Consider the following 13672-nt stretch of genomic DNA (forward strand, 5'->3'; position numbering starts at 1 on the left):
GTAAATAACAAAATCTAGATCATTACTGAGGTCCAGGTAACATAATTACAGCATTGAGAACTGCTTGGAGGGATTGAAGTGTCTCACCCCTGACACATCCAGAGACTCTGAAACAGCCTAGTTTGCTAGCAGTTTTGGTACATTTCTTGGAGCACAGAGATTTGCCTGACAAGACCCTTTGCCTTGAATATACTTCTGATGTCTGTGACAAGCCTGACGACATCTCTGCTCTGCTTCCTATTAAATTTTTAAGTAACTTGCTTTCAAGTTCTGAGCCCAAGTTTCCTGCCCCAAGTAAACCAAGTATCTTTTATTTTTTTCTTTTTTTTTTACTTTCGTTTTCTACTTCTGCTTTTCTTTGCCGGTCAGAACACTTGAAGCTTAGCCCCAGCAGCACACCAGGCTTCCCAACCCAGTAGCTTGCACTTTTTCTGTACGACTGATCAGCACTGCCTTTTCTATTCCTAAATAAAATAAACTTGAAAGCTATGCATTAAAACCCACTAAAAATAGCGCCATGTCTGCTCTCTTGCAGCTAGAGCCGATCTCTGATGCCAGTGCTAGACAGGGGGAGGCATCTCGCAGTTTCTGGATGAAGGAAGAAGCCTGGCAAGTAACGCGCTGTAAGAAATGAGCATCTTGCCGAGAGTGAGCCTGGCTGGAATTTGACTCCACAGTATCACGAATCAGAAAACAAACTAACTTCTCAAAGCCTTAGTACTACTCTTAATTCGGCATGAAGCTGAAGGCAGTAATAGGGCAAGAGGTTTCTCCCCCCATTCTCCCTCAGGCCTGCAGCCACTAGGAGGAAAAAAGCCTTCGTGACAGCAATACGCGTTTCCTCACAAGGGGCCGGTAAGAGCCCGGCAGCAAGCGAACGGGACATTACAGATTGCTTGATCTATTTTCATTCCAATTTTTGACATGTTCCCCTCCTGCGTAATGCCCTAAGTACCTTTGTTAGTGAGATTAGTTTTATTTTTTAGGATTCAAACTATGATTGTGCTGCTCATTTGCAGTAGCACACAAGACACATGCCCACCCTAGGGAACAGGATGTGCACCTACAGCCACGCACACGCTTGTTTGACCGCTGCACATGTTAGTAGGGCTTGAGAGGAAGACCTAGACCAAGGCCTGCACCATCCCGGAGCCTGGATCTTAGAGCTAACTCCCACGGCTATCCACCACAGCACTCAGCTGTGCCGTGGAAGATTCCAGCTTGGAGCACACCTCTTCCACCACACGCTTATTTAAACTGTAGTCCCTGATGGGGAAAAAAAAAAAATACCTTCAAGAAGTAACACCAAACAAAAGCCTACAACCAGTTCAGTGTGTTCAGTCAAAACAATTCAGACTGCCCGAATCTGATTCTTCAGGTTATGGGAAGTTTTATTAAAAGCAAGTTTCAAGAAACAAAATTGTTTCCCCAGTTCCTCTCACAAGGTTAACCACATTCTGCTTCAGCATTAGAAGATTTTTAAAAATCCCAATAAAACTACAAGCCACTTGGAGTGTTATTCTCCTCTTTCCCGAAGTGTTAATCAGACGCTTCGGTGACCCTGAGAAGGAGGGAGCGTCCCTGTAAGCCCAGCCACCGCATTTCTCCGATTACACCAGCAGCCCTTTGTGCCCAGAAGCAATCCGGACAGAGCAGGCTGGTTTGGTGCGATCTGGAAGGCTGTTGTAATAACTGACAGACCGAAAACACAGGGAAGGGTTTGGCAGCTGTATAAAGCTCCCTCCGAGCTCCAGTCCCTGCAGAAGGGCACCAGCCCCAGCAACCAGCATGACCAGCCAGTCTCAAGGAATCCAGCAGCTTCTTCAGGCAGAAAAACGTGCCAAGGACAAGCTGGAGGAAGCCAAAAAAAGTAAGCATCTGGCCTGTTTTTACTGTATTTTTCTACTGTAAGCTCTTCGGAAATACAGTGGCTCATGGAAAACCAGCATTCTTTCATCTGTACACAGCACGGATGGGCTGCTCCTATTCTTTCTTCTGTGCCACTTTCCTCCCACTCGCATTAGTGCAGTGCCTTGACTGTAGTCAGGCATTTAACCAAGCCTGAAGGTGCATAGCGTGCTTCAAATTGTGTGCACACGTGTGCTTCTGTGTGCATGCATGCACGTGCCTCTTTACACTGAACAAGGTTTTCTTTGTTATATTCGTCCTGTCAGCTCGATTTATTATTGCTTTTTCTCAATGCCAATAATGTCATTACATCCTTCTTCAGGCATTTAAACTAGAAACCTGCACACCTCTGGCTGCCAGCTCTGGAGAACCAGACTCCAAACTCCGTATTTCTCTTTACATAATATTTTCAGTGTTCCTCTTTACTTATCAAAACTAGTAACTTGCCTTTTAATCTCAGCTGGGCTTCAAAAAGAAATACATGGAAACAAATGGAGACTTCAGAGTAAAAATAATAATCAAAGTCACAGTACAATCCTAAGAAATGTCAGTACTGTGGTCATTGCTATAAGCCTTATTACAAACAACAAGCAATCACTGAGTGATCAAATGTTAATTTTAAAACAATCATCTTTTTTGCTGAATGCCTAAATGCCCAGTGTAAAGTATGAATTTATTATTCTTGGATATCTAAACAAACATTTTTATTCTAGTCAAATATAAGCAAAAAGTAGTAACAACAAATAATAACAGGAAATTAACATCCCAATAAAATGGGAAAAAATGTAGTTGAATCTGCTAATAATCTAAATAAAAGAAATAATTCATCTGGCAGTCTTACTGGTATATATTTCATTCATTTTGTGCACTTATCTCTCATTGATTTAGTACAAAATAGAGTCACCACAATGTCTCCTGAGCGTAGATACCGACCACACAAGTCACTGGCCTGCACTAGCCATGAAACGTTAACACTGTTTCATGGAGACATCTTGATTTAGAAACCAGCAGCAGGAAACAACATCATCCTCCAAACTCAACTAAAACGCATGAAGATATCACGTGCTTCAAGAGACTATGATGAAGGATTTTGTTTTTAAGGAAGAAATAGAAGCTAAAGAAAAATTATTTATGTAGTTTGTATATCCCTTCTACGTACAAATCAGCATTGCTGTGTGCTCATTAATTGTATAACATGTCAATTTGTACAGCAGCACGCAGAAAATAAAGCAATACCCCTTTCCTAAGCATCCAGCCACTGCCTGCACTTTGTAGCCATGCAAAAGCAACAGAGAAAGAACATTTTCCCATCTTCATAAAACAGAAGGCTCACAAAAAGAGGGTGTTTGGGGGTGTTGCTCCTAGCTTGAAAGCAAGGAATTATGAGGGAGCAATTCAGACCTTATGCAGCCAGCTGAGGTGCTCTCAGCAGGACATTGCCTCCCTTCTTATGTAGGGCAGAGGAAACGAATAGTTCCCCAGACCAAGAAGCAAGAAAGCATATGATCTGGGAAGGCACAGTCTCATGGAGGGAATGTGAGTTAGGTCTGAACAGGGACCGCAGAATCAGGCCTTTAGCTATGATAGCTTGATGCTGCTTACCTTATTTTATTTTTTTTAATCCAAAACAGTCACTTCAGCCTTTTCTGAAACAGACTTTAAAAGGTTTACAAATTAAGAAACCCCCAAATGCAAAGTATGATAATGACACATAAATGATGACTGATAACGAGAGCATCTTGCTGAATCCAGGCACGAGCTCCAGGTGCACTTACTCTGCTCTGATGGCAAACCCACTCCCCTGTCACCACCTCAACCCTACGCACAGCACACGTGATAAGCACAGGACTTCCTTCAGGTAACCTATCTCCCAGCCCCTGAGCCAGAAGCCTGAATTGAGCCACTGCCTGCGCCTACCAGTGTTCCAGTGCTGAGGTAGAAGTTACTCAGTAGCTACAGAAAACCAACTATTAAAAATTCTGTCATCAGTAAAAACAGAGTAAAAGTATTTCATCTGTATGACTTTCTTCTCTGTTCCTTGCCTCTGCTCTCACACATCAGACTGATCCCAGTGTACTGGCAGAAGTTTTCCTTGTCCTTCACTTCAGTCTTTCACGGTAGCGTCACTGCGCCACCTGACAGACCTAACTAAACCAGCATGGCTTAAATAACTTGGGACAGGGACTAAGGGGGTTCTTAGGGCCAAAGCCTGTTGTGCCAAGCTAGCATAATTTCAGCAGCCTCTTCCCCAGAGTGATTCTGCAGTTGAGTCAACGTAAGGTATTGCCTCGTTTGTTTCAGATTGAGCACAGAATCTAAAATAAAAGGAAATGCATTGCTATCCACTGTCATTGGTGAACCTGCACACACCGTTTGGAGGAACGAGGTGAGGAGATGCTGCTTCACTCAGCAAACAGCAGCCCAGACCCACCTCGTACCAGTTCAGATCAGCAGCTCCTGCTCAGGGCTGGGCACACACGATTCTGGGCTGCAGGTGAAAGCGCTGAACCTGTCCAGCCTGTGGCACGCGGTGCTGCCCCGCCGAGCTGTAAGCATGACGTCCGCTGTCACTGCAAACAGCCCTTGAGCACCAGCGCTGTCCCAGTGTGTCAGGTTATTCTATTTACCTTGTAATGTGAGAAGGAAGAAAGGCAGGTCGTTTGTGGGACACAACCAGGAAAAGTCATTTTCAAGGAAATGTGATTACCAAAACTATCCTTATGCAAGACCTTCAGTGTTTACTGCTGATATTCACATAACCAGATCAAAAGGTAGCATGGACACGCCTAATACTGTATATAAACACATAATGGACCTAGTTACTGACACAAGCAGCTGTTGTAATGCAAAATCCACTTCGCACAACTGAAAAATCGACAATAGAATTCTATTTATATTCATAAAGTGAAGCGGATGTATAGTGCTACAGCTCTTCTGTACACGCCTTTTCACACTTCTTGCTCAATGCCCTTTACCTGGCCTTGCAATATTCTTTACCATATCACTGGCTGATGTCATTTACACCTGACAATTTATTAATAGTTTGTTGGTAAATGCACATATGCAAGGCTGAAACTACCAAATTGATTAAACATGAACAAAAAGAGCCTGCAGTTCTCCATCCTTTTGTGTACTGCACTGCTTTGTCTATCGTTTTTTCTTTAAGCATAATTTGGATCCCAGAAATAGCTTCACATTATCAGAGCCAAGATGTCAATTCCTGAAAATCCTTTTGGGTAAAACAAGGGAAACAAATGTATCGTGAACACTGGATTTAGCAAAACTCAGTTTCCTATAGATTTTTTATATTTTGGCTTGAATTTCTAATTACTAATAAAAGTGAAAGTTCGGATGAAAACTTTCAGGAAGTCAAGTTAAAAAACAACTATTAAGCAAAATAAGATATTAAAAAAAAAAAAAAAGAATTGCATCAATTACATCCATCATGCTCACTTGGATAACATCCAGGACATATTTTATCTAGCAAAAAAGCTATACATACACTGATCAGCTGTTTCTATTGTATTTTCATTAAAATTGCAAACGTCTGCCCAAAATGAGCATTCCTAAATCCCATTTAACAATTTAGTACTCTTAAAAACAACAGAAATGATCCTATTTAAAGAAAATGTCATTAAATTTTGGCAACTTATGCATATGACATTATTTCTGTGCAGAAATTTAGCTAGAAACCTAAGTGTTCTGTATGAAAACAGAAAGCCGGTTTTAGCAACTCAGTTCTAGGAAAGTAAGATAACTTCGTGTTTAAGCAAATTAGAATGCAAAATTTTCAGAAATATTTTCTTTCTTTTGCAAGACCTTAACAAATAGTAACAAAACTGATCATTTTGAACTTAACCTGAGCTAGTTCCTTGACATCACAGCAATACCTACAAAGAATATTACCTTTCTCCATGCTAATAATGCTTTCCCACAGGTTAGATAAGACAACATCTAGTACAGGACTGGCTTGCTCCAGAGAGTAAAATGATTAAGATTAAGCCAATTTGACGTGATTTCTAGAAGCCTCCTGACTCTCCCCTTCCCTCCCGCTCAGCTACCATACCCATGGACAGGAAACCTGAGCAGCACAGCTGATTTGCTGCTCCCCATCTTCAAGCACAGGAAGAAAAGACAAGCAGGCAATAGTGAACCTGGCCCTTGGGGCAAAAGTCTCCTCAAACTTGGAGTTTTCCGCAGCTCTTCTTTTTAATCCTGGAGTAAATCTCTCAGGGTCCCATTGTTTTGCCCATCCTCCTGTATTTCTAGCCCTCTTTTTGTATGATCTTGGCTGAATTTCAGTGCTCTGCTACCTGTAAGGATATAAGCTTTAATTTCAGCTCAGCTCTTTGATACAGAGAATCCTGTCCAGAAGATCAGTAAGACTTTGAAAAGGCAATCCCTTATTGCACAACTAAGTTAGCAGACAAGTGGTTAATAACAGACTGATTAATTAATTTTGGTTTGCCTCTAGTGAAACAGCAGGTTAAGCTCTAGTTTCTGCTTAACTTAATCAGGTGCAGCATATGCACTATCGCATATGTTGGCAGTTGCTGATTCTGTCCACAACGTTGTTGAACTAGCAGTAATTTACTCACAGCTTTTCCACTTAATTAAATAGGAAGCAGCAGGTTCCTGCTGTGCCAATCCTAAAGGCATCGTGGAAAAAAAGAAATGGCTGCCACCCTACAGTGACACCCTATGTATTGTGCTTACTCCAGTGCACTGTCAAGATCTGACACGTATGTGTATACATACTTTTTGTTCACTAGCTACTTTGTGAGAGGCAGATGAACTGTTGTTTTACAATTAATCTCTTTCTATTGTGTGCATTTTAAATGGATTTATTTATCTATCCTGTGGCCAAATATGCAACATATTTACTACAGATGGACCCCCAGATGGAATTTGAAATTAAAATCCCACTGATTTTGAAATAATGTAATTTGCTATAGAGACCTAGTTCTTCAGATGGTGAAACTGGCAGAGCTTCATTGTAGTCACTCCCTCCAATTACAGCTCCAGAGAATCTCCTCCCAGCTCCTTCTCTCAAGGAAAACTCTATAAAAGGCCAGTCAGCTCTAAATTTGGAGATGAGAACAAGAACAACTTCAAAACACGAACCTAAACATAGTTTTAAACTTTGCTGTCCAGACTGACGTCAGGCTTTTACATGTGTCAGTCAGTTCATACATACTGGTCCCAAGACTTCATACAGCAAGAGACAGAAACTGAGGGAATCAGCTTTTACCAAACAAATACAAACTTTGGGAAGGTATGTGCTAGGTTTCAACCTGCATCACTGCCCCCTGTACAAATTAGATTGCCTTGGTGGCAGGAGAACTCTGAGATAAGCAATAAACTACACGAAAGAACACTCCCTACTGATGAACTGTCAGAAAATCTGTTGAGCTCCCTACCATACTCCTCCTTGCTGTAAAATGCCGTTACACGATCACCTCTCACTTCTCCTCAGGTTCCACAATCAGTACAGCCACAAGAGTCAATGGTCCAGGAATCAATGCTTCAAATGGAAATCCGTGTTTCAGGCACCCCTCAGCTTCTGCTCACTGATCTGCAAATAATAGCTTTAGAAGGGGCCTCCAGCTGGGCAAATAATTTACTACAGGATCAGGAATTTTACCTGGGATTTTGTTGAGTCACAGAGGTATCACCAGCAATCGTCTTCCTCAAAGATTCGGCTTTGCTGTTCTGCCCTGCCTGGGGAAGCAGAATACCCCACGTCACACCTGATAAGGCTTCAGAAGCCCAGTCCGGGTGTAACCAATCTGATATAGCAGCATGGAAAAACAAATCAGAAATACTAATGCTCCTCTCCCCTAGCTTAGTTGGAGAATAACGTTTAGGATTTCAGAAAAGGTACTGTTTTTAACAACTTTCTGAAAGTATTCATATTGCTCAGTAAGTGGCTCCAATGAATAAATTAACAGATAAATATCAGGGTGTTTCATGCACCAAATTGAGGTGCCTTTTTCAGTTGTCCAGTCTTCACGCTCTCATTCTGGTGATGTCCTAATTTACACAACTAAGCAATAGCTTTTTTAGCCTCTGGAGCCCTTTCCCCTGGTAAGGGAGCAGGCATATCCTCTCTTGCTCCCAAAGTTCAGGTTGTACAGAGGAAAGAGACCAACAACACAAATCAGCATCAGCCCAGCAGCCTCAAATATAACGTATCAACATTCAACGCAAGGGTTTTTACAGTTAGTGACTTTTTCCTCACAAAGTAGCAGAGCCCTGTGAAGATCCACGTGAGTTTATTGAGTTTCTATAAAGCAGGCAGACAGGCGTATCACCGTGAGGTGGTTACGGCATGTTCAGCGCTTGCTTTGCGTAAGAACTTAAGTATTGCATGCCCATCAATCCTTCTGCTTTTATCCTTTGCGTAACATCCCTGTGAGACCCAGGATGTACCTGGGCCTGGCCCTGCAATGATTTACATGGGTTTAATTTTACATACCCTTAGGATTTTACCTAAGACAAAGTAACCATTATCAGTGCACAAAATTAAGTTTGCAAACACAAGCCTTTCCAGAAAGAAGAGTCTAGTTTCCACTACAGCCTAAAATGCCACTTCCATAAGGATGCAAGATAACCATCCTTTTTAAAAATAAAATTATATATATATATATAATCACTTTCAAATTTTCTACACATTAGTAGAGATAATACCATCAGCTTCCTTTTTCTCTTAATCATTCACCTCTGCGTTTAGCAGATGTTAGGGAAACAGGGTGGGGGAGAAGAGCACAGAGCCTGAAGGTTGCAACTCAGTTTGATAGTGGTTAAGACGTACCTTGCAGCATGCTGGAAATCTGCCAGCTCTAAACAGCATCCAGTTGGTGCGGGATGAAGGGATCCTGGCAGCCAATCAATACAGAAAAACTTACAGAATAAAGTCTTTTCCAATCACTGACAACTAAAATCTGTTATCTGGCTGCTACTATTGCTGATGAAGGAAAGATAGATATTTATTTAAATACAAAGCTGTGATAAAAAAAAAAAATCATTTCTGTTATGAGAAAATGCATAGTTGCAAAAAGACTTCTGTTGTTAGCAAACCAACACACTTTTCATTTTGATGCCCAGGGAGCTGGGCTCAGAAGATGGGTGCTGGTGAGACTGGCTCTCACGCACAAAGTGCCCTACTAGCTCACTTTGCCCCTTCAGACAATTCCAGGCAAATAGCACTGCTGTTCACTTTGCTCACAACTTTGACCAGGAAACTTCTACACCAGGTAGAAATACCTCTGATATTGAGAGATTCACCTCTTGGGATGAAGTGACACCTGTGAAGTAAATCCTTGTTTCTCCCCTCCATTAGGAAAGGGAAAGAGGCTGAAGCAGGCCAAAGAAGAAGCCATTGCTGAGATAGACCACTACCGGCTGCAGAGGGAGAAGGAATTTAGGAATAAGCAAACAAATGTAAGTAAGAAAGTTGCATGGGCTTTTGCAGTGTCAATATGCTCACTAGTAAAACAAATTGTTTCAAACAGCATTACCTGGACACTTCCACAAACTAACCTGACCACACTGATTGAACCCAGCTGTCACACAGGCATCTCCTGTGATGTGCATATGCTTCATTTTGACTTTTTCACTGGTGTGGAATGCATTTGTACCTGGTACTGTGGATTTTAACACTAAAATTGTCTAGATTCTGTATTTGGTTCACGCTTGCCCTTTTGAAGACATTAACTCCCTCAAGTAAAATGCCTTCAGGTTCTCCTTCAATTCCAGACAGATCTCGATTCTGCCCTGAAAGTGCAGGTTGAAATAAGGTGGATGTTTCAGTAATAGTGATGATTTAAAATCCTTCTTTCTATTTCTGTTCCACTTTAGCTTTTTGTCTGCATACAACACTGCGCCTTTGATGAACTGAAATCATCCAAGCTTTGGGGTTTTTCATATCTTCATAGTAAAAGTGGTCTGGATAATATTTTCATATCTGAATTGCAGTTCATTTTATACATTTATGCCATCTTGCTGTCTTCCCTAGTATTTTCATGAAGATTCACAAACCATTCTCTTTTACTTGGTGACCTCCCTCTTACATTTTTGTTCTTGTGTTGTTTTGTTTTTTTCTGCCTTTTTTTGTTTTTTTGTAAAGTCAAGAAAACTACATGTGCAAAAACAGAAAAGAAAAAAAAAAGCCAGGGAGGCCAAATAAAAACTGCTTTATAAACCTGCTATTTCAGTCACACTTCACATAAAACATTCTCCAGCAGAGATCATAAACCTTAAGGATATACATACACAGTCTCCAACAAACACTGTCAGCCACCAGACACACCATCACACTGCCAGGCCAGGTGGTGTTGTCTCAAACATACAATATCATATTTTTACTGATACTAAAATAAAGTAAAAATACGCCTACAATTTATTCACCTTTTCAGTCAAAACAAACTTCTTGGTTTAGGTCTGGAATAGCAGAAGAGAAAAAAGCCTTTCTTTGGTGCAAATTCAATTTTTTCATCACAAACAATCAAAGCTGCAAGAAAAGGCCATTGTTTGTCAACTGAGTGCATTACAAAAGCAGGCCAGAGCACATATTGCTCCTCAAATGACAGTATGCTGCTATCTGTACCTATCACTGCAGTCCTCCCTCATGTTCCCTGACCCCATTATGTCGAACATTTATCTACCCCAGACAAATGTCATCATTATTAACCTGCGCCTGGAAGGCAGGCATGAGTTCCAGCTAAGCCAGTGAAGTCTGATACCCACTTCACTTTGCTGGTTCAGGTATTCAGACACAAATACATGTTCCTTCTCATCTTTCTGTGTTGCCATATCCTTACTGGGGTAACTTCTCTCATATCATGAGAAGTTCCACTTCAGTCCAGAACGAACAATAGCAACAAAAAATAATGATTAATTTGAGGTTAGAGACAGCTAGAAAGATATTTTTTTAACATATAAAATTTAAGCCCAGAGTTCAAGCTAATTTTGATAGTGCTCATAGTGTTTGTATTTGGGGTCTGAGGTCACTGAACTCTGGAGATGTGAACCCTGGCTCTGAATTTGTCGTTTGTGTAACGTGTAATGTTTTGCCAACTTTGGAATGACACTAACATAAGACCAGTATAGGTAAGATAAGGGACAGACCTTCAAGGTCAGCAGAAATCACAGACTAAGCAGAACGTTGCCTGTATGATGACAAGAAAAAGATCTTCAAAATCAGAAGCAGAAAAAAGAATAAATAAATAAATAAATAAAGAAGAGTAAGAATCATCAATCTCAGATTACAGTATTAGCATGGACCAGGAGAGCAAGTTCCCAATCTACAGAGGCTCTTCTTCAAATTAGAATACTCTCCTTGAGGTTTTGCGAAAGTATTTAGTAGCTGGATAACACGCAACCATCTGGGATCTCTAGAAAGTTATTTTGCCCAGTGGAAAAAAAATCAACTTCATAAATCCAGTTTAAGCTGTACAATCTTTCCCACATGAGGCCCTTACAACTTGTCTAAAAGCTAAAATAAAATGCCAGCTAAAAATAGTTACTATAGAAAACAATCTTCTTTTCCCAGTGTTTACTATTGTGTCTACATCCTGTGTATCTTCCAAATCATAAAATATTTTGCATCTGGAGTGCAGACAAACTTCATACTACATTTCCAGGTACAGATAATTGCAAAGGTGATTTGTGCAAAAGGAGATCTTAGTTCAGCTGCTTTTCCTTCTCTCAAGGACTAAGTTGGGCTGAAATCACATGGAAAATAAAGCTAACGACCCCTCCCTTTGTTTGTGGTCAGCCTCTAGGTACCCCACTACCACCACAGGTTAGTTCAGCTGCTAGTCCATGCCAGAAAACTGTGGCAGGAATAAGAAGAAAACGTTATTTATTCCTTTCTTACTTTGTGTGCAGAAACGTCTTCTGCTCTCCTCCGTGGAATTCTGTAGCTGAAAACAAATTTCTCTCTTGCTATCTGAAGGACTTTTCCACAAGGGAAGAATGCAAGGGATGTTGGAGCAGTGGGGGAGGAAGGAACAAAGCCACGGATTTGGAACGTGTGCATCTGTTTATAACATAACCTTGCTAAAATGTTCAGCGAGTCTAGAGTCAATTAAATTCTAAGCGAATGTCCTGATATTAACTGTGCCAGAAGCTGTCTGGTATTTTGCCAGATAAGAAAAAGTAACATTAAAAGACCTTGTCTGAGGCCTGTTGAGGGTTATACATCAGTAGCTGCTGAAGACTCTTCAAATACTCTGAAACTCTAATTATGCATTTTCAGGAAGGCTTTCCCATGTTTTGCTCCGTAGCAGTGCTCACATTTATTCTCAGTGAGGCCAAATGAAGCACACTAGTGCTAAAACTTAGTTGACTAGTCATTAAAATAGAAAACAAATTAAAATGAATGGTATAAAAGACAAAACATGTACAACGTTGTTCCCACAGTGAGCTAGGAAACTTGCATTTCATGGGGAGATACCCATTGCTAATGAGCATATGAAAGAGTTCCCTTGAATCCTGTTTTTATGTGTACGGTTCAACCTAGATCATACCCTTACTGTTAGAAAACACTGTGACATGTTTGCATTATGTTTATGCTAGATGATAAAGAGAAGTACAATAAACACAGTCATATACAATGCCTTTTTTGCTTAGAGGGCTTCTGCTTTTCAGGTAATGGGCTCCCAAGGTAACCTCTCTGCTAAAATAGAAGAGCAAACAACAGAAACCATCCAAAAACTCACCAGCAGCTACCACAAGAACAAGGAGAGCATGATGAAAAAGCTTTTGAACATGATATACGACATCAACCCTGAAGTCCACCCAAACTTCCGACATGCAGCTTAAGATCAGCTATGTGCTGGAGAAAGATGTTTGTAAAAAGTTGGCTTCTTTCTTGATAACCATAGATATTTCCTCCTTTATTGTGTCTGTATTTGTGAGAGAAAGAACACTAAAGCCAAAAGTGCACAGTTCCAGAAAGGTTTTTGATGTGACAAGAATTATACAGAGTTTCACAAGCATTTGTTGGAATATTGTTTTTTCCTGGTGGTAGCTAAGCCCCTGTCATTTGAACGGGGGCAAGTCAATAACTGCAGAAAAACGATTATTTGACACCAGCAGCTTTTCAGTGGGAGTCTTTCTTTCTTTTTCTCATATAATATGTTCTGTACTAATGTGTTGTTGCATAAAATCTGTTTATCCCAATCTTTAGTGTACTCCTAGTCATGTGAAACAGAACTCCACAAAAATAAAAAATAAAGCATTTCTGTTTTCCTTGTGACACACGGAGCAGCCAGATTATGGAATACATAGGAACTATTACTTTTGGTCAGAAAGAAGAGGTCAGAACACTGTCAACTGTTTAATCCTAATTTAAAGCAATATATAGCTGACTTGTACAGAATCATGTTCAAAAGCCATACTCCAAGTATCATCCTACTTAAATACATCACAAGCTTTACATAGCTTTTTTAAGGCTGAAAAATGAGAACAGGAGTAATCATTATTTATAACACTGCCTTGGTTCAAGGTGCACTCTAGCATGCCCATCATTATCTATTCAGTTACACCAAAAGCACAGGAATCCAGTGGCTCAAGCTTCACCACTGCTACACTAAATAGTACCTTAATCCACAAGAAGTTGATGGAATTCAGGTCACTCAGGGCACTTCTGTTACCCAAAGCAACCTCAACCTTGAGTAGTAATTCCCTCCACAATGGCACAGATTTCCCTTGGAATAAATACTTCTGAGGTTAAGAAAATATAATATGATCTGGTTGC

General features: G+C 40.6%; 1 protein-coding gene and 1 long non-coding RNA gene across 4 annotated transcripts; one reads left to right on the top strand and one right to left on the bottom strand.

Annotated features, from left to right (window-relative positions):
* Positions 1 to 1335: 1335 nt before the first annotated feature.
* On the top strand, positions 1336 to 13172 carry ATP6V1G3 (ATPase H+ transporting V1 subunit G3). The gene is made up of 3 exons (XM_040565827.1): positions 1336 to 1870; positions 9251 to 9351; positions 12562 to 13172. Exons 1-3 carry the CDS (start codon positions 1789 to 1791, stop codon positions 12733 to 12735), a joined length of 357 nt encoding a protein of 118 aa, XP_040421761.1. The 5' UTR covers positions 1336 to 1788; the 3' UTR covers positions 12736 to 13172.
* Positions 2710 to 7677, bottom strand: LOC121074135. 3 transcript variants are annotated; one of them, XR_005822154.1, is made up of 4 exons: positions 7553 to 7671; positions 7329 to 7483; positions 6868 to 6989; positions 6109 to 6221 (listed from the first exon to the last, which is right to left on the bottom strand). It is a non-coding gene; the product is annotated as an uncharacterized LOC121074135 (long non-coding RNA). The 3 variants fall into 3 exon arrangements; XR_005822155.1 differs by lacking the exons at positions 6109 to 6221; positions 7329 to 7483 and adding an exon at positions 2710 to 4535 and having other exon boundaries at positions 7553 to 7677; XR_005822153.1 differs by lacking the exon at positions 7329 to 7483 and having other exon boundaries at positions 7553 to 7655.
* Positions 13173 to 13672: the final 500 nt, after the last annotated feature.

Source organism: Cygnus olor, chromosome 8 (assembly GCF_009769625.2).
Source record: "Cygnus olor isolate bCygOlo1 chromosome 8, bCygOlo1.pri.v2, whole genome shotgun sequence".
In the NCBI taxonomy this organism is placed as follows: domain Eukaryota; kingdom Metazoa; phylum Chordata; class Aves; order Anseriformes; family Anatidae; genus Cygnus; species Cygnus olor.

Excerpts from the sequence above, each read along its gene's own strand:
- ATP6V1G3 (XM_040565827.1), top strand. The coding sequence starts at position 1,789 with ATGACCAGCCAGTCTCAAGGAATCCAGCAGCTTCTTCAGGCAGAAAAA. Across the intron at positions 1,871-9,250 it reads GCTGGAGGAAGCCAAAAAAA|GAAAGGGAAAGAGGCTGAAG; the intron begins GTAAGCATCTGG and ends CCCCTCCATTAG. Across the intron at positions 9,352-12,561 it reads TTAGGAATAAGCAAACAAAT|GTAATGGGCTCCCAAGGTAA; the intron begins GTAAGTAAGAAA and ends TCTGCTTTTCAG.